At 40.7% G+C, this 24,941-nt stretch overlaps 3 protein-coding genes across 3 annotated transcripts; all 3 read right to left on the bottom strand.

Moving 5' to 3' along the window:
* Positions 1–1,020: 1,020 nt before the first annotated feature.
* LOC113126253 (uncharacterized) lies at positions 1,021–5,582 on the bottom strand. The gene is made up of 4 exons (XM_026300209.1): positions 5,551–5,582; positions 5,386–5,444; positions 4,399–5,304; positions 1,021–1,472 (listed from the first exon to the last, which is right to left on the bottom strand). The coding sequence occupies exons 1-4, from the start codon at positions 5,571–5,573 to the stop codon at positions 1,021–1,023; spliced, it is 1,440 nt and encodes a 479-aa protein (XP_026155994.1). The 5' UTR covers positions 5,574–5,582.
* A 4,673-nt stretch (positions 5,583–10,255) lies between these two features.
* Positions 10,256–13,642, bottom strand: tpbg1b (trophoblast glycoprotein 1b). Its single transcript, XM_026300422.1, has 2 exons — positions 13,139–13,642; positions 10,256–12,994 (listed from the first exon to the last, which is right to left on the bottom strand). Exons 1-2 carry the CDS (start codon positions 13,390–13,392, stop codon positions 12,145–12,147), a joined length of 1,104 nt encoding a protein of 367 aa, XP_026156207.1. The 5' UTR covers positions 13,393–13,642; the 3' UTR covers positions 10,256–12,144.
* A 1,810-nt stretch (positions 13,643–15,452) lies between these two features.
* tmem222b (transmembrane protein 222b) lies at positions 15,453–20,586 on the bottom strand. The gene is made up of 6 exons (XM_026300795.2): positions 20,430–20,586; positions 19,508–19,592; positions 19,142–19,173; positions 18,939–19,035; positions 18,714–18,844; positions 15,453–17,348 (listed from the first exon to the last, which is right to left on the bottom strand). The coding sequence occupies exons 1-6, from the start codon at positions 20,546–20,548 to the stop codon at positions 17,261–17,263; spliced, it is 552 nt and encodes a 183-aa protein (XP_026156580.1). The 5' UTR covers positions 20,549–20,586; the 3' UTR covers positions 15,453–17,260.
* Between the last annotated feature and the right edge of the window lie 4,355 nt (positions 20,587–24,941).

A 24,941-nucleotide genomic window follows, 5' to 3' on the forward strand; every position in this document is an offset into this window, starting at 1 on the left:
GCCCAAATAATCCTATCAATTTAGTAATGAGGTTGTCCAGTTGCCAAAAAAAGCCACTTGAGGGAATAGGAAGACATTTCTAACTCATGGTGTGAAAAAACAAGGGTATGCGTTTATCACTTTATTAACACGAACAGCTTAAAAACACCTACAAGCGGCAGGGTGCTGACTGAATGAATTAAAAAACGAGAACTGGAAAAAAACAAAAAAATAGCAACAACTAAACACAAAAGCTCATGCAGACATGCGCACACGCGCACGGATGAAGACCTGTGTGTCTTCCCTATCTAACCTCCATGATCACATCCTATGGCCACAGGTGTGCAGGTAATCTATCAACCGCACCATCTCACCCCACACACACGCACACACACACACACAGAGCACAGAGCACAAATTTAAATGGCAACCAGGGGCGGTGTGGGGCCAAAAATTAACCCTGGACTTCCTAGCCCACAGCAGCCCACACCATAATACATTGGCTCATTAATGTGGAGACAAATTTTTAACACCACTTAACGAAATGCAGAATAAATGCTATTTAAACATTTATTTGAAGTATCACTGAACATATACAGTATTCGGTCATATTTGTAAAACAAAGAAACAAAGGAAAGAACATTAAGACAAACAACATGTAAAACTATAAAGACAATATTTTAGCTAGTCAGGGGGTATCATCTTGATGCAGTGTAAGATATAACAATAATGAAAGGATTCCTGTGAAGGAGACAAAACAGATTAGTGATTATTTATTATAAATTGTTTGTTACTGTAAAGAAATCAAGTATGCAAGACAACATAGAAGTAGGGTTAGGCAGAGCTTATATCTGAAAATGACTACCTTCTTTTCCTTTAATTAGGTGAGCAATTTCCATAGTTGCTCACTTCTCTCAGCAATGCCATCTATGATCTGATCACTACCCAAGGCCAATAAAACATTTCTTTCTGAAGCCATGAGTATGAAAGCTTCTAGATGCTGTTGTGTGGGAGAGCTCCTGAGCCTACTCTTGTTCTTGTTTAGCTCTTGTTCACAATCTCCACACCATCGTCTTCTTCAGGCACATCCTCTGTTGTCCTGATAGTGTATTCATCGAATGTTGATCGTTTCAATCTAGGCCACTGTTCAGCCAGACTTGAGAGCTCACTTTTTAAATTGGTCACTGTAGCTGTACTGTCAAACTTAAGCAAGTATTTGCTTAGTTCTTGAAGTGCAGTCTGTGGATGATCACTGGTGTTGGCCGTAATCTGGTCAAAGTTTTTAGGGTCCAGAAGAGCCAAGTCGGCATACAAAGTGCCATTACTCAGAAACTGTTGATGTAGGCTTTCAATTACTGTATCCATAATCAAATTATGGACCTCAATTCTGTATGCACTCTCTACATTAGAAAAGGGTTCATGTTGAGCCATCTCTCCAGGCATAGTTTTCTTCCTCTGTATCCTTTTTGGAGGCAGAGTGTCCTCTGTAGTGTCTGCCAAGACCAAGTTCAACACATGAGCATAACGCTGTACATGCATGTGATTAGGAAAGCAAGGCACTGAAGCCTTTATAACTTTATACCTCCCCTGCATACTAGCAGCTCCATCAGTAGAATTGCTGATGCAACTGTTACAGTCTAGCTTCATCCTTTCCAGAACATCAGTCAACAGCTGGACAAAGTACTGCACTGTGGATGCTTCGCATTTCACCACTGCAACAAGCCTCTCATATCAAGACATATCTGACAATAACAGAACACTGGTCTTGTGTTGTGTCAATCTGCACAGAAAAATACCTGCTTTCTCAGTTTGTCTAGCCATGGTGGCTTGCATTGTCTGCTGAATGGTGGTAATGATGTTATTGACAGTAGTTTTGGACAACAATGCACCTCAGAGCACCTCTTCCCTCTCTTGACACAGGCTTTTCTTAATACACTCAACAAGATACTCATTCATACAAATGTCATATTTTCCCAAGAGGATGACCATCTCTAAAAAATTACCATGGTCAAGACTGCTATCATCAAAGGTGTATATGCTGCTTCGGATTTAGTGCCTCTGTAACTCAGCCCTCTTTTTCCAATGACGTTAATAACATCAATGATTCGTTCTAGCACTTGCCTCCTCCTGCATACTTGTTCTCAGTGAACTGATAACTGACTCCCCATGAGCAAACCCTCAATGTTACTTTTGGATGCCCTCAGAAAGTATGCCTCAGCATAATCTCTGTGCATTTTGCTCTTCTCATGTTCTTCTGTTCTTTGATGAACATGCTTCCAGTCTACCATTCCAGATATAAAGGGGCTGGTGTCTGTGGGCTTTGTAAATGTCATACCTACAAACAAACCTGTTTAATGCATGGCTCTCCTCACTGTATATTAACCACCTTCTGTTGGTACCATCTTTACCGCAGAAAACCTTTTGCGCCAAAGCTTTACTAGTATTTTGTTAAGGGTGGAACTTGAAAAATATTTCTAGATGTTCTGATTTTGGTACTTTGAAGAAATCAAAGCTGGAGGTGGCTTCCTGACTCTGGCTCAATCTATCTCCCTGATTCTGAATGAATAATAATAATAATAATAATAATAATGCTGTTTGCAATTTTATTTTATATAGGTGCAGTTAAAAAACAGGATAATCTATGAGTTGGAACAGTGTTAGCTGGCCCTAAAATGCAAAAAGGCAAATAATATTAATATTCATAAAATATTAAATAGGATGTGTTGGTTCTATCTGCAGTGGTCATAGGTACGAAATCTACAAATGTTAATAGAAAATTTACATTTTCTCCTCTTTAACACACAAATGATCAAATTAGAGTATCACTAAAACTGTCATTAAGTAGAGGATAAATATACAACAAGGAACCAATGCTACTCATTTTTAAATGAAAACAATGTAATTCATTAAGGTTTATTATTTTTAATTTATTCTTACTGCATTCTAGAGTTAGGAGCTTATTTCTCAGCATTATTTTGAATTAATATTGACTACCATAATAACTGAAATTAGTAACTAGCTTTCTAGCGCGAGCTAATGCTGCTACTGATTTTATTCCAATTTACCTGTTCAGTTTGATTGCCATCCTTGTCCCTCGGCTCGGTAGAGAAGGGGAGAGGTGTTGGTCGTCATCAACAGGCCCAGGTTCATCATCACTCACCCCCGCTGCTGGACCCAGCCTCGCTATCCTTCACCGTTATGCTAGAGCTGTCAGAGCCTGCGGAACTGCAACTTCTCTTCACGCCAAAAACATAATCTGTTCATCTGAAGCATGTCACAGCATCTGCCTCTAAAGCTTTTTTCTTCTTTTCGCGTAACTTTTCATATCTCAAAGTCAAATTAACACCCACGAGTTTTGCGAAGTGTCACACACTGGGATATCAGACATGGTGGAAAAATGACTCAGCACATTAAGTCACAACGGCCCAGAAGGGTACACCTTTTTAAGGTTTGTAATGAGTAAAGGGAAACAGACGTCATGTTAGCCTGCTGAAAATAACCAGTGGGTTATTTAAAAAAAAAAAAAAACAGGTCAGGTAAAATAAAGGCGGTGGCAATTAGACAATGTTTTTGGCTCTATTCATTGTTAGCATGAAATTTATTTCCTAAAAGAAATTATAAACGTCTCTGTGATCTTACGTTTTTATGCTAATGCCTGTCATAGTTTACCATAAATCTAACAAAACAGGATTTAGTTTATTTTTCAGATTTAGAAGCAACTGAAAGGCATTAATACAAGGACATGTTTTAATACACATCGTTTAAGAAATGTCAATACTAACCTATATACACTTATATCTGGCAACTACTTCACTTATTGTTTTGGGGGATTTTATTCAAGCAGAACACAAAGGACAAAACAGGAAGCAGCTAAAGGATTGGGGAGACCTGTGAATAATGTAAGAAACTAGACTCAAATCTACATTGCACAAACTGGTCCTGTTCAGTGTCCTCCTCTGGCCACTAGGCTATTAGAGCACCCCTTTTGGCCTCCATGTGAAGCAGGTGGCTGGCTTGAGTAGTTTTAACTCAAGTTAGATATGACAACAGCCACTGTGCCCTTTTAACTATTCACACTATTTGAAAAACAGAATCACCAATATTGTAAACTAAAATTAACACCCCCCCCTCCCTTAGTGCACTCCATCTTTTATACACTAGGTGGCACCAAGTCCACATTCGTAGTTCATCCAAGTGTCAGCTTTTACCTCTCACCACATAACTGGGACAGAAGAGTCAAGGCACAAGTTGTTTTTTTTTTTTTTTTTTTTTTTTTTTATTTCAAAACAGTTGCTCATCCAGGAGTTATTCATTGTACTGCACCTGTTAAGACCAAGATGTCAGAAATCAGACAGTTTACCAAACGGGAAAAAGAAGGGGGGGGGGCAAAAAACAAAATGCACAAAGTGGCAAACTCACCTTCCAGGGACTGACGCAGCTTTATCCGAACCCACTTACTTGAACCCTGTGTTTTGTCAGATGCTGTCAGCCATGCAGGAAATACGAAGGTTTGCTGTGGCTTTTGCACACTCACTTCTGACTGGTCAGCAGGGTTTTTCAGTCGCCTGATAATGTAGCCACCAAAGCGTTGAGGGATGCCATAGGTCTTGGTTGGAGCAAAGTGCTGAGCTGTGCCATGCCCAGAAGCAGGGAGGTTACAGTCTCCCTGGATTGGAGTTCTGTTCCAGGAGTCTTGGTTAGAAATCATACTGCTGGGGCTCTTCTCAGAAGCAGTGTAAGACAACCTCTTGCTTGGAGGAATATTGACTTTGTATGGATGCAAGGTAATTACACCATTTTGTTTGTACTGCAATTCTGTAGAAGACTCGACACTTTCTCCCAAAGGTTCATGGTGGTATAGCTTTCCAGCCTGCAGCTGGCTGGGGTTTTGAGCAGATGGCAAACTGGACAATTTAGCTGCTACAGCCCTGTGACGCAAAGACACCCTTCTACCAGGAGCAGTGGCTGACGTTTGCATCCATCCAGAGTTTTGGTGTTCCACTAGAGCCTCTCCACTGAATAGGCCAGAACACTTTGTTGAGAGAGGGACTCGTTTTTGTCCATAGTAAACTGATGTTTTGACATCAGCACTGGGAGATTTTTGCAGTGAAAGAGACTGTGTGTAACCACTACTGGGGAGTCCATGCCCATAACCCATGTTGAGTACAGTTTCTGTGTTGAGGCTACTGCTCTGAACAGAACCTGTGGAAACAGAGGCCTGTCTGAATTGATTCTGGGGATGGCTGCCATAGAGTCTTTTTAGTCCACTTCCCTGATGTAAGAAGCCAACATATCTGTTGCCGTTTCTCCTCTGTGAGCTCTGGCCTGCAAGAAAAACAGGAGCATGTATCAACAGCTAATAAATCACAGTGCTTAATGATAGTGACACACTTGTGTTGTGCTCACCTTGGGTAGCCCATAAACAGCACACATGCTCTGCTTGAACCAAACAAACCAACATGATCCTGCATAGAAAACAAGACATCAAGATCAGAAACTAAACAGACATAATTAACAGTAGCACAACACATACTTCAAACAAACAAATAAAAAAAGTTACAAATAACATACCCCAAATGAACTCCACAAGCCATTTCTGTATGCCAAAACAGCAGCCTGGCTAACACAGCAGTAGCCCACCTGCCCTCAAGCTACTTGCTCTACATATGTGCATGGCAGAGGTAGTATTTATTGCTGCCTGCATCTAATCACTGCTTAATGAGCTAATTGTGTACAGGTGTTTGTTGTTGTCTTGCCCATGTCTTTGGGAGTGGAGGTCTGCCCCCCCTCCCATCTTCCTCTGCTCTGTGCTCAATTGTTTTGTTTGTATGCAAAGAACAGAAAACCACAGAAAGCCACAAAAAGCCTTTTTCACACACATGGATATACACTATTTCTTGGCTGTGTAGGTTGCTGGTATCTTCCCCCTCTGCATCAAGTTTGACCCTGAGAAAGATCATGTTAGTCTTGATGGCCTTGTTAACGTTATTAATGATGCCTCCTGTACCCCCTGATGCTGAGTAGACCCACTGCGGTAATGATGCAGCCGACGTTAACCATGACAAAGTTCAGTGTGCTTCCACTTTTTGTGTACAGAATATAAATCAAATACTGAAAAAAAACAATACCACGTCTCTACATCATACATTCCAACTTTATTTGAATGATAAGCAAAATACACAAGTTTGTGTGTCTGACTGATCTGTGACCATGTGGTATGCTCCACAGGAAAATCACCCTTTACACTGAGTGTGCGAGTGTAGGAGAGAGACACACTATGGCAGGTAGAGGACACACTCCCTGGTAGTCTGGCAGGAGTACATCAGGACCAACTGTGCTTGGTCAGTAGTGTTCATCATTAATGACAATCCCCTGCTGACAGAGGAAGCATGATGTATGAAAGTGCATGAAAAGTGGACGGCAGATTAATATGTCACTGTTCTACTTTTGCAAGTACTGTATGTGCCTTAATCAGGTGGTTATTTTTCATTTTGAGGTGCTCCTGTGTTTACCATTGGCATGAGCATCCAAACAAGCCAGAACAGCCATCACAAATCTTCTCTTCTGTAGGAAAGAGTGACACCTTGCATGCAATGACCAGATGAGTGTGGTGGCTTAGATCAAAGATACAATTTCCTGTCAAAGGAAATAGCACAGACTTTTTTTCAGGAACAGTTTTCCCCTTTCTGAATTCTTTCCATTACGCCTATCAACATCCATTTGAGCAAGAAAGCAAGTGAATGTCCTCCACTGGAATCAGCAAAAATAATCTTGACACAAGCTTTATAGGATGCAGATTTTTTTAAAAAATACATAAAACCTGGAAGGGTTACGTAAATCAAACTGTAAATGAGAACTATTTATTAAAGTTGGGTACTTCTTTTGTCCTTGTGGATGATCTCATTTTCATTAAAAACATAAATAATTCATTCATAGACAACAATGGAGCTCTGTGGCACAAAGGACTAAAATATAGTCAGCAAATCAAAACAATGAGACATTAAAATGCTCCACAGAGATGAGGGGGACTGCTGAGTTGAATGATAATTACCTGCAGGTTTTATGCTATTTTAAGAGAATTTTACAAAAGTCATTTGAACATTTTCCTCTACATGCAGTTGTTAGATTGCTGTGCTAGAAAATTCAGGTTTTCTGTGAATGTAAAAATTATACAATCCTTTAGAAAAACTGAAACTCCAACAAAAGTAATATTTTCTGGGGTTAGAGATTCTCAAGAGGAGACAACCTACTCTACTTCAACTTCAGAATCAAATGAAAACTTTTCATTTGTTTATTTATTTGTTTCTTCATTTATTATTTGATGTAACAGAATCTCCTTGTTCAAAGGGGCAGCATCCTTTCTTCAAAGTCTATTGTTGCAAGATATAAAGTCAGAGGGAGACAGTCAGCAGATGGTCTCTCCTCTCCGGAAGAATCTACCCCATGGCCTCCAAACCGTTCCTCTCCTTTTGACCAATCAGGCACCTCACGTTCCCGTTGGGTGTGCTGGGCCCCCTCCTGCTCAGGCATCTGGTCCAGCATTTGAAATAATGAAGGTAATAATAATGATCCTAAGTCTCCTCCCATCAGGAAGGTGAGAGGGCAAACTACCTATGGAGAGTTCACACCCAACACATTCCACACACAGCTCGGGGATTCATCATCATCAGAGAGACCGCACTTCAGTTCACTGCTGACATAGTTCTGAAGCTGCAGTTAAAACATTCCTATTGCAGTTCTCCTGTTAGGTTCTTATAAAAGACCTACCACTGTAACTGGAAAATAAAAATGGAAAACTATAGCCAGCAATAAATTAAATTATTGTATATGAACCACTGTGGGTCTACTGAAGGGAAGGCTGATCCCAAGCATGTTGAAATGACTCCTGTTTCCAACCAGGCTATTGTATTTGCCCGGCTCTCTAGCCAATTTCAGCCCAGCTCATTGATGTATGAAGCAGATGATGAAGTAGTGCTCGAGTTATGAGCATCTTGCCCTTTCTTTGAAACTGGTCAAGGCCACTTAAAATCATACCAGCAACATAGGCCTTGTTCCTTTTTTCTGAGAGGACCAGATGATAAACATTAATAATAGTTGAGCTTATTCTTCAACTTTGCAAATTTATCTTAATTCTGTGTTGAGAAAGGTTGAGAAGTGCAAGATTACAAAGGAAAGAACTGTTAACTTGTCTTTAAATTGCAGCATATGAAGTAAGCCTCAGCTTTATGGGGCTTAAGGCAAAAAGGGAAGATGAAAACTTCATAATTCATAAGTCCTGTAAACAACCACAGCAACAGCAAAACAAAACATCTGATAGCCCACATGGATTGAGACTGATACATGGGCAGCTGCAAGACAGCGGATCTCACGACAAGGCTTCAGGGCACACTCTGCTCGAAACATAGGGGCCCAGAGAAGGAGAAGTTGATGAGTGGGGGTAACAGAGCCATGCTGTTGCTTCGTTTACAGTTGTAGTCAATTCAGAGATCAATGGTGACAAAGTCATAAGGACTTCAGAGGGAAGCTGCATTGTTGCGGTTGAGTGTTTTACATGAGACTGTTTTCATTTGAGACGGGACTTTGCTGAGAGCATTTGTTTCTTATTTTCCACGGATGTGGGGATCCACTGTGGTTGTGCACCAAGAGATTTTGTTTAAATTTCAAGAGCATAAAGTATCCCAATATGACATGTGGACATATACATGCTGTAGAAACTCTATGGTGAACATGCTCAAGTGGGACTGATAGATTATACATATTGCCTCAAATCAAATCTGCTTGTAATGTGACTTCTGCTGAACTCAAACTGAAATTTGAATTCTTCTCACTTTCTGTGTAAGGAAACCTCGACAGAATGTCATAGCATCTGATCATTATCCATTTTTCAACAAAGTATAAAACAATTTTTAGACATGGAAACACCCGTCACTCTGCACATTTCCATGTCAGCAGGTGACTAAGGGCTTCTGATGCTAGATGTGCTGTCATCTCCTGTGGTGCACTGTAGAGTTGGAAATCAAGAAGCACTTTGGGGATTTGAATGATTTTCACGTTTCAATCATAGTTCATGCTTCAGTTTTCTGCTGTCTTTTGAGTTCTATTAATTAATCGAGTCATTAATGGACAAAGATGATTCAGTACAGTTCAGTTGTAATGCTCTATATGCTGTGTATATGCTTTGGTGTGTTTGTGGTTGTTTTTAGCTCCAGTCTTTATGAAAGTGATCAATGGGAGGCCAGTTGGTTTTAATGGGTAGCTGGACCAGCTGGACCAACTTCCCTCGCTTGCCTCCATTGACACACACAATTACTCACATTGATCAAGTGAACAGCAGAACAATAGGTTGGACCCCACTGGAACCACTTTTGTGGTTCAGTTGTCACCTTCACTGGCCAGACTGGTTGGTCATGATGGATTGATGACTGGGTAAATTACTTCAATAATCTCAGAAATAAGTCCGATGTTAAAAGGCGAAGGAAGGAAGGGCAGACTAGACTTGGTTTCACTGTTCTGTGTTTGGTTTGATTTTAAAAGCAAATAAATCAAACGGAAAGCAGAATATGTAAGATGACTATGTAGTATTTTCTGATGGCATATGTAATGATGACATCTGTTCTTGGTTGAAAGAATGACAGCAATATTTGTCATATCATCCCAGTGGAGGGTGTAGATGCCACTTTGTCTCTGTCATCTGCTGCTGACTGTTGTGGTCTCTTTTTAACATATTCAATTCTTCACAGATGTGGGCTTCACTTTTAAGGCATATTCCCTATCATGACCATTAAAACCCATGTAATGGCACCAAGATGATTCGAGATACAGAAAATGAATAAAATAAAAAGGCTGCTGTGCTCTGGAGGAGCATTTTCAAATCAGCAAAGAAATACTTTAAATATGAATTTTTCAGAAAAAAAAAACCCTGAGTACAGCCTCATAAAGCTGTTAAACTTTTTTAAACTGCCTACTGGAAAGAAACCTCAGGGATGTATATGGCTTGTGGGAATACAAGACATGCCAAGCAAAGTTGAAATAAAGATGTGATCTTTTAATCAGTTATTTGAAACATACAGTTAGAAAGGACACAGTAATTGGAGCAATTTTTCAGGTTTTAACAAGCTTCTCTCTTGCACAGCGAGTAATGTAGAATGGATGGATTTGTAGGAGTCCTCTCTTCCTTCTCCTCCTGCTGAGACAGTCGTGCACAGCCTACAGCAACTAGACCCTATATTTTTCAAATAGCCAGTCTCATAAAAGACAAAAAGGGTAGAGCTCCTTATCCACATTTCAATGAGCCGGAAGTGAAATCGGAAGTAATGACATGCAGACCCTAATCTTTCTTCTTTCTGCTCCGCCAACTGACACCAGTGACCCGTGGCCAGCTTAATGCCCTAGTTGTGACATGTTGTGTAATAGCAAATGAAAACTTTTCCTCGGATTTTCTCCCACAGGCAATTATTAAGAATGATGACACTTTAACAATAGCTGGATCAGAGCACTCAACTTTGTCATCATGAGAGAATCCTATTACGCACTGGCATAATGGCTGTCTGTGAACAAAGAAAGCAAATGGGTATCACAAGGCGTCTTTTTGCAACGGAAAACAAAGCTTATTTGAGGCGTCTCGCCATCCGAGCCGCCCTTTGTGTCAGCCTATGAGCCTCAATTGTTTTCTCCTCAGTGAGTCAATGCCTGGCTTAATGTGGTTCTGCAACTTGGAGAAATGATACCTAGAGTTTATTCCGAACATTTTGAATACATTCATTTCTGCTGTTTTCATACCACACAAGATTACATTTTCAGTAGACAGTATACAGACATCATGACTTGGTAAGGCTTTATTTTGTCATTCACATGCAGTAAAGAGCTCCATGTTATAAACATTTGTGAATGGCTATCAGGAGAGCTTGGATAGCATCTTGATAGGATGAAGATGCTACTTTGGCTTCAAACAATGGGAGGTTGTTTCAGTTAACTCCAGGGCTCCTTCACCCCCATTGCACATACGAAAATAGCGAGCCATTTGGGCAATAAACACTTTGAGGAATGCCATCCATTTGTGTTTGCCTTACTTTGTTGAATCAAAGGGCCACAGAAATGTGTTTCTGTCCTGTAGCCATTTAGAGAAACAGGGACAACACTTACTATCGTGTGTTGTTTAGGATTCATTCGCTGTACGGTATATTTGATTCTGCTTAAACGTGCAAAGTATAAAGCTTAAGAACTCATACTTCTCTGGTTTTCCATGTTACTTTAAAAAATTAATCCTAGAAAATAACTGGTCAGAGCAAACTGCTGAATGAAACAATGTAGCTAGTGTTTCAAAATCATCTGTGTCTTATCATTGGAAGAAAACCCTAAACAGAAAAATGTGGAGAGCCAGACTTTTCCTTCAAAGAGCCTGCAGAGCGGCTGTTGTCTTTTAGGAGGGAGGGAGGGAGATTGCTTTCAGTGGCCTCAGCCCAGGACTGGTTCTCATCATTTTGACAATAAAACTCATGGAGTTGAAACAAAGCAACATTTCATGTGAAAAATGAGGGAGCTAAGAGATTTCCGCAGGTCTGGGCTGAATTGTCACCACTTCCACTCTAATAGCAAAAGAGGAGCAGAGCGTTGATTTTAAGGAGAGCTTTGGTAAGACTTTTGGAGGCTTAATTCCTCTCTGGCACCCTGGAGCTGAAGGATGGAGGAAGCGAAGCGCTTGAAACGGCTCAAAGATGAATGCCTGTGCTTTGAATTCCCAGAGGTTTGCTTTTATAGTGTCAGGATTTTATTGCAGTGTTTTGTTGATTTTTTTTTTTTTTACAAGCTAAATGATTTTGTTTTAATCAGGAAGCAATACCTGGCTGACCTTAGGCACTTACTTTTGTGTTTTTTGTAAAGACATAAATAGCAGGCAAAGATAGAAATGTCAATCAATAAACTGCCTCTATGTCATTCATGTCCATTTGACTCAAGAGCAAATAATTCTTGATAATGTGTTTAAAAAGAGCGTATTGGTTGTGTTAGAGACGGGCAGTGCATGCTTTTATCTACAAGGCTGAAAGATTAACATATATGTATGTATTTACAGACAATTCTGTACATTTTTTTTTTTTTTTACAATTTTCTATTGGAAAATGCGTTAGAAAAGACTCATAAGAAAAGACACCAGTGGACATTGTCCTCTCACACATCAACATTTGTGGAGACCTGTGATAACCTTGGGTCAGAGTCAATCTCGAAGCGGTAGTGGTAGCCCTCCCACACCTCCCTGCAGGCATCCCGCATGTCGTAGATCCGCTTCTTGATGCCCTTGCGGTTGAGATAAAGTACAAAAAGGAAGATGAGGCCTATAAAGCCCAGGACTACACCCAAAAATACATAAGAGGTCTGCAAAGCAAGGTCCCCTCCTGCATGCCCCTGGTGGCATCCCAGAGTCAGCGTGCCCACAGCAAGCATGGATGTGTTTCTCATGCTGGCAGGGAAAGCGCACACGAGGCTCTCTGCATCTCTGACGCGACCCTGTGATCTGTTGAGCCACAGAGCAAAAGGTTCAATCCCGCATGTGCATGTGAAAGGATTTTCCCCCAGTAGAAGCACAGCCCCAGGCAGCGAGTCCAGCTCTCGCAGACCCTCCTCGGGCAATGTCTTCAGCGCGTTGAGGGTCAGGTCGAGCTCCTCCAGGTGTTCCAGACCCAAGAAAGTGGAGTTGTGGATGGCCACCAGGGAGTTGTTGGAAAGCTGCAGCCGCCGCAAGCTGGTTAGGTGGGAGAAGATACGTGAGGGAAAATAGATGAGGCTGTTGTCAGACAGGTCCAGTCCCTGCAGGGTCCCCATGGAGCTCCAGCGAAGAGATGTGGCCAAATCTATCACTGATGTGTGGTTGTAGAGGGCTCGGCTCAAGTTGAGCTCCCTCAGAGACTGGTTCAGCACAGTGAAGGCCTCGGGGTGAATTACGGCCAGCTGATTGTTACTCAAATCCAGAGAGCGAAGGCTGCGGAGTCCAGCAAAAGTGTGGGATTCCACCACAGAAATCCTGGATTGAAGGGACATCCAGAAGACAAATTCTTTACACTTCAGGTGAATGTGTCATATTAATGTATTATCGTGGATGTTTAGGATTCATTTGTCACCATTAAAGTGCATTAAAGTCATGCCAAGAAGAGCAGGAGAGTCTTACCTGTTATTACTGAGAGACAGATTGGTCACATTATCCAGACCTTTAAATGACTCCGGACCGATTCGACTGATTTGATTTCCAGTAATGAAGAGATTCCTGGTGTATCCGGGTATCCCAGTCGGAATACTCCGCAGGTCTTTGGAGACGCACTTCACCGTTTGAGCCGCCTCTGAACACTCGCAACGAGGAGGACACGACGCGTAAACGGAGCCGAGGAGCGTGCAGAAGACAATGCGCTGCGCTACACCCAACATGCTGGGAAGTTTAGCGTCGGCACAAGTGGCAGCAAACAGTCCGAAAAGAAACACAGAAATGCGGACAGACGAAAACGATCAGCTCCTCCAAGACATCATTACCGTGTGGTGATCCGGCCGAAGTATGCGCTTCAAGTTTGCATCCCTGCAGAAAGTGTGGCCGGGAGGCAGGGTCTGATTTCCATAAGAACAAAACGGGGGTCGTGCTGATCAGAGGGGGTGTTTGATCCTTATCCGTGCAAAGCGGGGCGTCGCTTCTTCCCTAACAGTGAATTTTAAAGGACCATCGACTAGTGCAATGATCTGCGGGGAGGGGCTTCTCCTGCCTGCACCCTGTCCTGAGATCTTTCTCTCAGCTTTGACTAGACTGAGACACGAGGGATGGACGAGAAGGAGAAAGTGGCTTCGCTTCCGACTCTTGTTTTCCTCATCCTGTCCACCGTCTCTCAGGCCAATATTAAAGCTAAATGTAGATCCGAGAATTAGAAAAATGAAAAAATTGCGCACGTTGTTTTCTACAATAAGCGAGACAAACACAGCAGTGACATTTGGGTTTAAAGGCTTTTCGGTGTAAATTGCTCCTAAATGTAATGAGTGCTTTAACTTCACCACTGGTGCTTGGTGAATGGGACGCCACCGGTCATTCCTACCTACCCAGGTGGTGCGGCAGAGAAGGGGGAGCACTGCTTGGGGTCCGGACAGCAAAGTCTTTGATCCCTGTTCTTGAATACCATGATGCTCTGCATGGTAATGGCCACCAAGTGGGACTTTTAGCGACTTTAGAGTAGAGCATCAAAGCTGTGACGGCTTCCCGTCACTAGTGTATATTCTGAAAGCATCTAATGATTAGTGCTTTGTAGAAGAGGAGCAACATGAGGAGCAGGAAGGGACGTTGTCTTTTATGGTCAAAGAGCTTTAAGAGCTGACAGCCTTGATTAGAAAATAAATACTCCCCCCCTCCCAACACACACACACACAGACACACACACAAATCTACAATAATAGACATCTTTATTGGTATTATAGCTATAAGTCATAAACACATTCAGAGTTCACACAGTCATTTAAAGGAGTCCTAAAATTCCCTGTGGACTATATGATGTGCAGCATAAAATATCTTTTATGAATTTGAGAAACCAAAGAGGGAAATTTCTGACTGGTGTAAGTATATATGAACAGCGGCACTGATAATAGCATCCCAAATGTCTTTTGTCGACAGACCAAATCTCTGGTCTCCACATTCCTGGACCTGACTCTTGGATACAAGGCAACGCAGCAGGCAACACCTAAAACCATTCAAATGATCTCCATTGAATGTTCCATTCTTGCTCATGCACACCACTATTTATCTTCACAATTTCTATCTCTGGTCCTAAAATATGCATATATTTGGATATACAGTATCAAAAGTAGTACATGGCAATGTGAGTTTTATGTTGTTCTCAACAGGCTATTCCTTAATATCATTTTAATAAAACAAAATTAACAAATGAGCTGTTTCACTAAAGAAAAGTTACATACAAACACAACTTGTGTCCCATTTCTCATTATCTTGCACAATTTCAGAAAACCAAAGGGATTTTTACTCTTCTGTTTGTTTATGCAGGTCAATTTCAGATGTAAAATGTCACTATAGCTTAGACATTAGACATATTTTCAGATTTCATGCTTAAACAAATGCAAAATGTATTTTAACAAAAGCTAATTACTTCTTAGCACTAGTGGCATTTTTTAAAAGTAAAAACACCATTGAAGTGTCACAGTAAAAAGGTTAAAATATTGTCAATATATAGATACTTTTAATATTTTAACTTGAGAGAATCTCAGTTTCTTTCTTTTGTCTCCTTGTTTTAATGCTTTGACAAAATAAATCTGGAAGTACATAGGTTTACAGACTATTGCATTTAAATGAATGTTAGAGTCTAATTTATTATTACTGTAATTATGGTTTATCAGCAATCACAAAACTTAAAAGAGATTAAGAGAAAGATATGGGGCAATACAAAACTAATCATTCGACAGTTGGCTGCCATTAGATTAAAAAAATCAAGAAGCCACAGTATGAGTCAAACTTTTCTCTCAGATTCTTGCATGCATGCAATACACACATGCTGGCATGCAATAACATGCTCTCTAATCACTGTGTGCATGACGAACACACAATCGCACATTGATTCAGGCACAGATCTGCTTCAATGCAAAGCAGAGATGATAGTGACAGTGGCGTAGAGAAAACAAAAACTACAATGGAAATTATTCAGAGGATAAAATTGCAGTGTACGCAATCAAGTTTGAAAAGTATATAAAGAGCACCTGGTATACAGTATAATGTGTGTTTGAATATTTACAGGCAACATGGGTGAAATGCACGAGGCCACAGAATATCTGTGGTGAGGAAGCCCCATGAGAAAAGTTTAGAAAACTAACAGTGTTAGCCCTACATAGCATTACACCCTTACCACAGAAAACTGATTGTAATTTATAAGCGCACACCTAAAAGACATCTACTTTGGATTATTGCAGGATGTTGGCCACTACATATCAAAGCTTTGTGAAACAGCATTGACATTTCACAACGACCTTCCAGTCTGATCTGCAGAGGTGGAAACCAGCAGGAGTGACGCTAGTGAGGTGCTGGGGGAAACTGGGTATCTTCAGCAGGGCTTGGTGAGCGTGAAAAACCTGAGGATCCGGGCTACCTGCTGCTTCTGGCAGCTCCGTGGACAAAGACTGGTCTCAACACTTTTTTCTGTTCGATTGCAAACAATGAGGGGATTTGAATCTACTCACCACAGCCATGGCAACGGATTTCAAGTGCCAACCATCATGTGGAATTAACTTTTTTTTTTTTTTTTAAAGCATGTCACAAAAACTACAAAACTGAAAATACATAAAGGATCTGTTAGAAAGATCATTTTCAGGCAGACTCTTGCTCCTTCCATAAAATCAACATTAGTAATTACAAACACAACAGCTCTCAGGATAAACAAATTAATGAGATCAGTTTTTATAGCTCTAACAGGCTTTTGTTCCCTAAGATCAGAGGCATCCATGAGCTGTTCCACTGAAGAACAAGTTACATATTCAAGGTCTCACATCCTACATTTGGCACAGGTATAGACAACCAGAGGAGGAGCTTTGCTCTGTTGGTTTCTCTAGGTATTCCACAGCCACATTCACTGAGGTTGCTACAACCACTGCAATGTTTGTCTATAGTTAAAAGGTATGAAAATACTTATTGTAAACCTGTTGAGGTGATATCGTATGAAGACAAGTTTAAAAAAATGCATGAAAATACAAACTGCCCTGGCATATTCAAGATGCTCAAGCATGAGATGCGCTAAATTCACTAGAAAGGCATCTAATTACATGTTTGTGCTCCCCAGTATAAATGGCACTCTGGAAGCACTGAATTATCACATAACGCCCCAAATAGGGTCGTCAAACTCTGAAAGCAAGGCATGGATGTGTTTCCCTCAACTTTGTATGTTCCAGCTACACAGTATCTACATGTTGCAGGTGGTTGTAGCCTTAAATCTCCTGTCGGCCTTTCAGGAATTATACTCCATAAATGTATTAGTGTGGTTCTGGTCTTATTGGTGGTGGGGAATGTTCAGTCCCTTCTCTCAAAATAACTGAATATAAATGAATTTCCAGGGTATCCCAGCGTCACCACTGTAATGTCAGTAACAGGCTGCCTGCTTTCCACAAACCCAGTGTGAGTTAGTATGCCAGTGTTGGAACTCCCTGTTCAATATTCTCTTGGAGGTGAGTATATCCTCGGTTACATTTGCTCCTTGCTGTGTAAAAGGTCAACCACACAGCCGACCTGCAGGGGTTCCACTGCGTCCTTAAACTGACTCACAGGTCACCGGAGATTAAGGGCCAGGGCCACTGTAAGGATGATGCCCATCAGCATCAGGAAAGGCAGCCAGGTCTTCAGAAAGCCTACACAGCTGGATGAAGTAGGGATGCCACACAGATAGGAGACAGAAAAATTAAGGTGAGAAAACACGACATTACATTAAGCACAGGGGTACAACATGGGGTAAAAACAGAAAGCTCCTCTAATTTTGTTATAATTTCCTCCCACTCAGTGCCCTGAGTATACAAGCCACTGGTAGCCCTGTGGCTGCTGTAACAATGAGAACTGTCTCAGTATGCTATGTCCTGATGACACTTTATCAGGTTACTACCGCAATTACCCCTGCTGGAAGGCTGGTACAAATGGAAAGAGCTAACTGTACATGCTGGAGCAGTTAGTTACACAGATCTTAAGAAAGTATCTTTATATTTAGTTTCTCCTTAGTCCTGGGCAGTATGTAAAAATGTCTCAATTCAAAGTGTTTATGTAACTGACTTCATAACATAATTTACTTCACAATAACTTTAACAATGTCTTTAGAGTAGAGTATCAAAGCTGTCAATGTCTGATGTAGTTTTCCACATGGATGCAGCATAGGAAAATGGTGAATGTTGCCTTTTGTCTTATATGATCAAACCCGTACTTTTTTTCTAACAATCTTCCTAGAGTCACAGGATGTGTAGTCCATGCTACAACTGTAAACGGCCTTCTAGAGGAATGTCCTTTATACACTTAACACTTCAGGCTGCTCTTTCTTGTGTCCTGTAACATAAGGAATATCGCTGAAATCATGCACAAGGATCCCATTGAGAAAGCTCATATATAATCTTTAGCCTTGCCTACCAGCGCCGATTACACTGCTTTTAAGGTCAACAGCATTCAGACACTTTTGGACTGAAGATGGTAATCACAATGATATTTACTTTAACTTATTAATGCTTGCTTATCTAGTCTTTACCACACAAGACAACCGTAACTGCAGCAGCTAATGTCCACAGGGGTCTTCTTTCTGTCTGTCTTTCTTTTTCTCTCTCTCTCACTCTCACTCTGAGATAGTGTCTACACATGCAGCACAGTAAAAGTAGCACATCAGCAGAGCAGCAGCTTAAGTACTCTATCTGTGTCTGCACAGGATGTAGAATAGACTTGAAGCAAAAAAAATACTCTTCAGTTCATGACGATGCTTTGTTAAAAGGACCCGTGAAATGCGAGCCATTGTCCAGCCTGTGTAGACTGCTGTATTGATTAAAAGAAAAGTGTATTTGTTCTGTAAGACATGCATGAGGAGAACTGAAAAATGCAGCTAAATCCCCTCTGCAGCCTGGATTCACCCAGCCTTCTATAGGTCAGCCACCTTTGCTGTAGCTGGGCCATTGATGTAGTATTCCTCCCCACACATCAGTCTAACACATAGCATATGATATTTTCCCAGACTGCACATGCTACCCCTTCTCACCTGACATGCTTTCCATGAATCAGAGCAAGGAGGCAGAGGTTGACCATGTTCCATGAGGTGCTGTTTTCGTATCGCATCAGATTCAGAGCCATGGCAACATGAGAGTGACAGTTGTCACAGCAGAGGTTGTGCTATTTAGAAAATAAGATTATTACAAATTGTTACCAATGTTTCCTTCACCCAAAGATGAATATAAGACCTGACACAAAAAAACCACTTATTTACCATCCTGTGTTTATATTCCTCCGAAGCATCGTGCACTGCCGTGTCCCAGGCGTTGGAGCCACTGGCATAGACTTTGCTAACATCAAGCATCCAGTACCTGTAGTTAAAAAACAAACTGTATTGTTGTGTAGCACAAGTTCGGCTCTATTACTATTTCTCTGTAGTAACATGCTCACTTAAAAAAAAAAAAAAGGAAAAATTACTTGGTTGGTCTTCCAAAAGCCATGTTGTCTTCCTGCAAAAAAGTGAAAATGTTTTATGCCGTATATTGTTTCAAACCTATTTGTAGGAACAATAATTTGTGTCCCCATGTTTCTTTAACTCATCTAGGCTCACTGAATGTTTCTATTGTTACACTCATAGCAACTTTCTTTGGACGTTTTAAAATATTCTGATGTAAAACAGAGTCACTAGTGGAATATGTTCTAAGCAACAACAATCTATTGTGCTACAGTACAGCCACTGTTTTATGCTGCCTGCATGTTCTTTACATGCAGTAAAAACAATATAGACTGCATTTTGTCAACACCAAAGTGTGTAAACCTCACAGTGACACAGTCATTACTCACCGAGACAAAGTAAGGTCCAGCAAAGTCCCGGATGACTCCAGTGGAGGTACAGATTCCCATGTGGCCAACAAATGGAAGCAGCCATCTGAAAAACAACAAAAAATGCTAAGTTCATGTTCCGTCATAAAAGTAGCATCTCTGTGCTATATCTAAACCCAGAGCAGTTAGAGTAGGGCTCAAACGCACATATAATGTGAGATAGGTTCCCCTTTTCCTGAAATACCTTCTCATCTGGCTCAGAAAATCAAACCAGTAACCCCCCAGTGTCAAGCCCAGCTGTCTTGCCTCTAGGACCTAAACAGACACATCTGTCACTGATCATAACTTGGAAACATGCAGCAGGACGCCGTTCACACAGGGCTCTGTTATATTGTTGAACTGGTACAGGACTATTGAGTGCAGCATTATAAAGGATAAGGTATGGCTTTATCTAGTTTCTACCATACACACACATTTTGAGAACCAGCGCTACTGACTAAATTCACCCAGAAGCATCACTGTGACACTGTGAGTTTTGAAAACATCTGAATTAAAATAGTTGGCAAACATTATGTTGGCAACAGATTTGCTCCTGACGATACAACTCTGCAGTATGTGTTTATTTGTTTGTTTGCTTGGTGTTAACTGTCTTTATAATTCTGGTCTTTTTACAGATAATTAGGATTAAAATATAACAGTAACTGTCCTCCCGGTACCAGCAGGGCCGCATGACTGCAGCCTGTCCTGGGAGAAGAGCAGCAACAGGACGGTGTGTGTGTGTGTGTGTATGTTTGTGTATGTGTGTGTATGTATGTGTGTGTGTGTGTGTGTGTGTGTGTGTGTCTGTGTCTGTGTCTGTGTGCTAGCGGGCTAAGCTAGTAAGTTAAAGCTGGCTCTTCGTCCCAGTCCAGAGGTTTAAAGCCGCCCCGACAGCAACACTCACGACAGCACGGGGATAGGTGTCCACACGATGCAGTACGGATAGCGACTGGCCTCTGGGTTAATTTTCTCAGACGCTATGTGGTAATTCGTCATGGTGTCTTTGTCAACAGCATCCGCCATCACCAGCTGTAAGATGAACTTCACTTGTCCCACTCAGGAGCCGCGTCAAGCACGACGCGCCCACGGCTTAGCGCGGCTTCAAATTAAAACACTTCCGGCATGTTAATTATATAAACAGGGTTTGACGTGTACAGTACAAGTATTTTTTGTGAAGCACTAGGTGTTATCTGTACACCTAGAGAAAATCTGACAGAAAACTTCCCAATGGCGTTTAGGATACACTGTAATGAAAGTGTTGTTGCTCATACAGGTTTTACTTGAAAAGGTGCAACCGGAAAACTCCTCTACGGAGTCTAGCTTGATACAGTTGTGTGCCACAACATCAGCTTCCGGCCAGAAAATAGATCAGTCCATTAAATTGTAGTCAAACAAGTGAGCTGTTTCCTCTAACAGTATCAGCCCAAACTACATTTCACACTCCTTCACACTTTCATTGACAATCATTTGGTCAAATGTGTGACATGTGACGCAGATCATTTTAAGGAAGCATTTAGTTCCTGGTTGTTTTCGACTTAGCCTCTGAAGCGCTCCTTCAAGCTGTTGGCTCAGTTTTGTCTTTCTTCGGTGTTTTAATAAAATGTAGAAACATTTGATGCAAACCTGGATCCAAGGTCTTCAATTATGCAGCCAACCTGTGAAAATTCTCCAAAAAATAAAAATCAGTAACTTCTTTTGTTACAAATGTCAGTCAGGACTACCCTAAATAAAACAATAAATACGGTACACAAAAACTGATGGTGCCTCACAACAAACTTTTACTTTTTAACGCAGATTTAACTGTGGTCAAACATGTCACTAACAGAGCTGAAACAAGTAGTTAATTAATCAATTAAAAACGTTCTCTGGTTCCAACTCTTTTATATAAGGATCTATTGTTTTTCTCAGGCTCATGTCATTGTAAAGTGAAGATGCTTTGGTTTGGACTGTTGATGAGACAAGAAAAGATATCTGCTTATTTCACAGTGGCTGTCAGTCAGTTTTTATTGACATTTATTTCTCTATACTGACATATGATTAGTAAAAACATACCAAATCAAATGGATCACTAATCAAAAACATCATCCGCAGATTCAACAATAAAAAAAATAATGAGTTTCAGCCCTAACCCTGATCTTTATGACATTTTGTCCCACTGTATTCAAACAGGGCACCACAACCCAGCACTGACAATTTGACTATGCAGTCATCAGGTCACATCGTTCCCTGATGTGACAGAGACAAAATGTTATTTCTGTGGCCGTAGAGCATCACTGAACATTTTGTCAACAATTAAGTCACAGTGTCATCTGTATTACAGTGGTACATCATTATTATCTAAATTTAATCATACCTCAAAACAGGACATCTATACAGTTAACTGTAGGACACCCATTTGTTTTCATACCAGGACAAAGAGAGCTCTTCTCATGGAAGAGGTAGAGAGCTGCAGCTATCAGAGGAGTTATATATGGCAAAGGTGGAAATGGAAGGAAAGATGAACCCATGGGATCTACTGGTGTCCTGTATACTCTATACTGGTCCCCATTAGATGTGACAAGTGATATATTGTGCGAAGGGCAAAAACAAACTACTCAGCAAAAGCAGGGAGACACTGATAAACGAAGGCGCACTGGGCTCATCATCAGGGAGCTGAGGGAATTCTCTGGCAAAATGCCGCCTCGATAGCTGCCTGAGCCATCCAGCCCAATTAGGCCAGAAGATGTGCTGCTTTAGGAACCGTAACTGTGACATGCTATCCTTTCCATTCACAGGTTTGAAAAGTAAAATGTCAAGTGTTCACTAGTTACCTGTTCAGTTCCCTGGACTGTGATTACTCAGCTAAGACTTGAAATGATACTCTATATATTTAGAAACACAGTGGGAAATGTGAATTTACCAGAAAGTAAAAAGTTCTATTTTTCCAGTTTAAATGCAAAGAAAAGTAACTTTACAGCTGAACAGCAGTTCTGAAGCAACGTTACACAACATCAGTTAAAAAGGGGACAGGTACTTTTTGTAAAAACTCCATGATACTTCATGAAATGCCAATTTTTACACACACAAATGCAACTGATAATGAATCAGTCTATCAATTCATGTCATTTGCGCAAATTGTGATATAGATTTTTTTGTTCTAAGCTTCAAAAGGTACACCTCTGAGGACAAGAGTGAGGCCATTATAACTTAACCCAGAGGTTATCTTATGGAAGCTGGAGTCCCAGCTGAACAAAGTGGCCCCTCAGGCCCTAGGCCCAAAGTACTTATGGTAAGTGTGACAGTTGGTCTGTGATTGTTTCCTTAATTGAAAATGTGTTAGGGAATTTGCACAGTAGGATAAAAACTGAAATGAAAAGGCTCAAAAAAGTGCAGGTCCTGCATAATTTCCTAATATTGAGGCCTTATACTTCAAAAGAATGCCTTTGTAAAAATCTAGCTCTAAATTACTGCTTATTTCTGTTTTACATTGTTTTTGTATGGTGCATAGACATTTATATGTAATCAATTTATCACAATACTTTCCACTAAATTTATGGAAGTATATATGTGGCATGTTACCAGTAACTGTGATGGGTTTCTGGAGCTGTGGGCATAATATGAGGTTTGGTACATGTGCCATATGTGTGAGATAAACTCTCATAACCTATAAAAATTTAAAAAATGTCTTCATCACAGTGAATGAAATGTGTGTTCACAAAATACATCTTATCAACTGCTTTTCCTGATCAGAGTAATGACACAACATGATCTTCTTAGTAAAGTATATCTGCCATGTCTGGTTCCACATGGAAACACTGCCCCTCTGTGGATATATTGGGGAGTCATCAGACATGATTTATGGGAACCCTCACTTTGAAAACAGGTCATCAAAGAGGTCAATCTGTGCATGACTTTTACAGGACACCTTCCAGGTGAATTACACATAAACCGACTGTGCTGATCTGATCCACCTAGAACCTCAGTCAGGAATACTAGGGCTCCAAGGCACCTCCCTCCTCCTTGCATATGCATATTGTAAGTACACACTGCAGCATTATTATACAGCCCATGAAAAAACAATTTCCCCTATTCTAGCATACTACTACTTGGCACTAGTTTTGTGTGCCGATTGAACACAAATTAAAGTTACAATTTTAATGTATGCTCACTTATTTGTGGCTATTTTTGTCTCAATGCCTTTTCTAATCAGATAATGTTTAGGGGTATATAACATTTAGTACATTTTTCAAGCATTTTTTGAGTCTGCAGTTGATGTTTATAATATATATTGTTTTTTATTTGTCTGTATCAAATATTGCTGTTTTTTTTTTTTTAAACTCTGTTATACTCCCACTTCAATGAGCAGGATCACTGAAGTTTATCTTATCTGTATGTTTTAAAGGGCACTTTTACATTGTGGGGCAGTGCAATACACTGTCACCTCATAGCAAGAAGGTTCATGGTCATCTCATGGACATCTCTTGTCAAAATGAACTAAAAGGCAATAAATAAGGCAACAAGACAGAAGCGAGAAAATCAGGTAGAAGGTGAACAGCTTATGTAAGAAGATGAAGGCAGTAAAAGAGTAAAAACAGACCTGAGGCAGAGAATGAAATTGTTGGGTTGTCAGTGTGGTTAGTAACAGGAAGTCTGTATATATTTGTAAGAGAGATAAACAGACAGAGAGAGGGGGTGGCAGAGTGAAACCATACTCAGGAAATTAATGTTTGTTTAACAGATGTGACATATCTATATTTAAACCTGAGCAGAGAAGTAAAGGTGCTGGTGAGGTGGACAAAGAAAACACTCAGAGATTCTCACTTTTGAAATGAGTCTCAACAATTAGTTTTTCTAAACTGTACATTTTTTTTATTTGCCCAGTGTGCAAATGACTTGATGTAACATTATAGATTTTAGTGGTGTTTGCTTTCAAGGACAGAGAACCGCTGCTCATCAAACACTTTGTGAGTAACTGGGAAACAGCTTTCACTGCTTTTCACTGGCAGTTTCTGATGTCATTTCAGTGGTGAGATCCTTCGTATCAGTGATGTCACACTTCCCTCCTCTTCCTGTTATCTTTCATTATGCGCACACACAAATATGCAGACAACTGAGTGCAGTCAGTCCCACAAAAACTGCACACAGTTGGGCAGGCATTCTGGTTTCCCTCTCTGACCCCAACCTTAACCATCACACGCCTCCCAGCCCCCGGCCTAAATGTCCACTTTACCTTCCACAGATGTTTATCTTGTTGCAATAAATATCTGCTCTATTACAGTGTCTAACGCCAACATGTGGTGATGAGAAGCTTAAAAAGTTTTTTTTCCAGTGAAAATACTGCATTGATATATTGTGTTTTTAAGTGAATTATCACAGTCACTGTAAATGTCTAGATGTGTACTGTAGATAAAATTCAGTCTTGGGAAATGTGTAAGCA

This window comes from Mastacembelus armatus, chromosome 11 (assembly GCF_900324485.2).
Source record: "Mastacembelus armatus chromosome 11, fMasArm1.2, whole genome shotgun sequence".
Classification (NCBI taxonomy): domain Eukaryota; kingdom Metazoa; phylum Chordata; class Actinopteri; order Synbranchiformes; family Mastacembelidae; genus Mastacembelus; species Mastacembelus armatus.

Excerpts from the sequence above, each read along its gene's own strand:
- tpbg1b (XM_026300422.1), bottom strand. The coding sequence starts at position 13,392 with ATGTTGGGTGTAGCGCAGCGCATTGTCTTCTGCACGCTCCTCGGCTCC. Across the intron at positions 12,995-13,138 it reads CTGTCTCTCAGTAATAACAG|GATTTCTGTGGTGGAATCCC; the intron begins GTAAGACTCTCC and ends CCTTCAATCCAG.
- LOC113126253 (XM_026300209.1), bottom strand. The coding sequence starts at position 5,573 with ATGGCTTGTGGAGTTCATTTGGG. Across the intron at positions 5,445-5,550 it reads GCTTGTGGAGTTCATTTGGG|GATCATGTTGGTTTGTTTGG; the intron begins GTATGTTATTTG and ends TTTTCTATGCAG. Across the intron at positions 1,473-4,398 it reads GCTGCGTCAGTCCCTGGAAG|ACACTACAGAGGACACTCTG; the intron begins GTGAGTTTGCCA and ends TGGTCTTGGCAG.
- tmem222b (XM_026300795.2), bottom strand. The coding sequence starts at position 20,548 with ATGGCGGATGCTGTTGACAAAGACACCATGACGAATTACCACATAGCG. Across the intron at positions 19,593-20,429 it reads ACACCTATCCCCGTGCTGTC|ATGGCTGCTTCCATTTGTTG; the intron begins GTGAGTGTTGCT and ends GTTGTTTTTCAG. Across the intron at positions 19,036-19,141 it reads GCTTTTGGAAGACCAACCAA|GTACTGGATGCTTGATGTTA; the intron begins GTAATTTTTCCT and ends TTTTAACTACAG.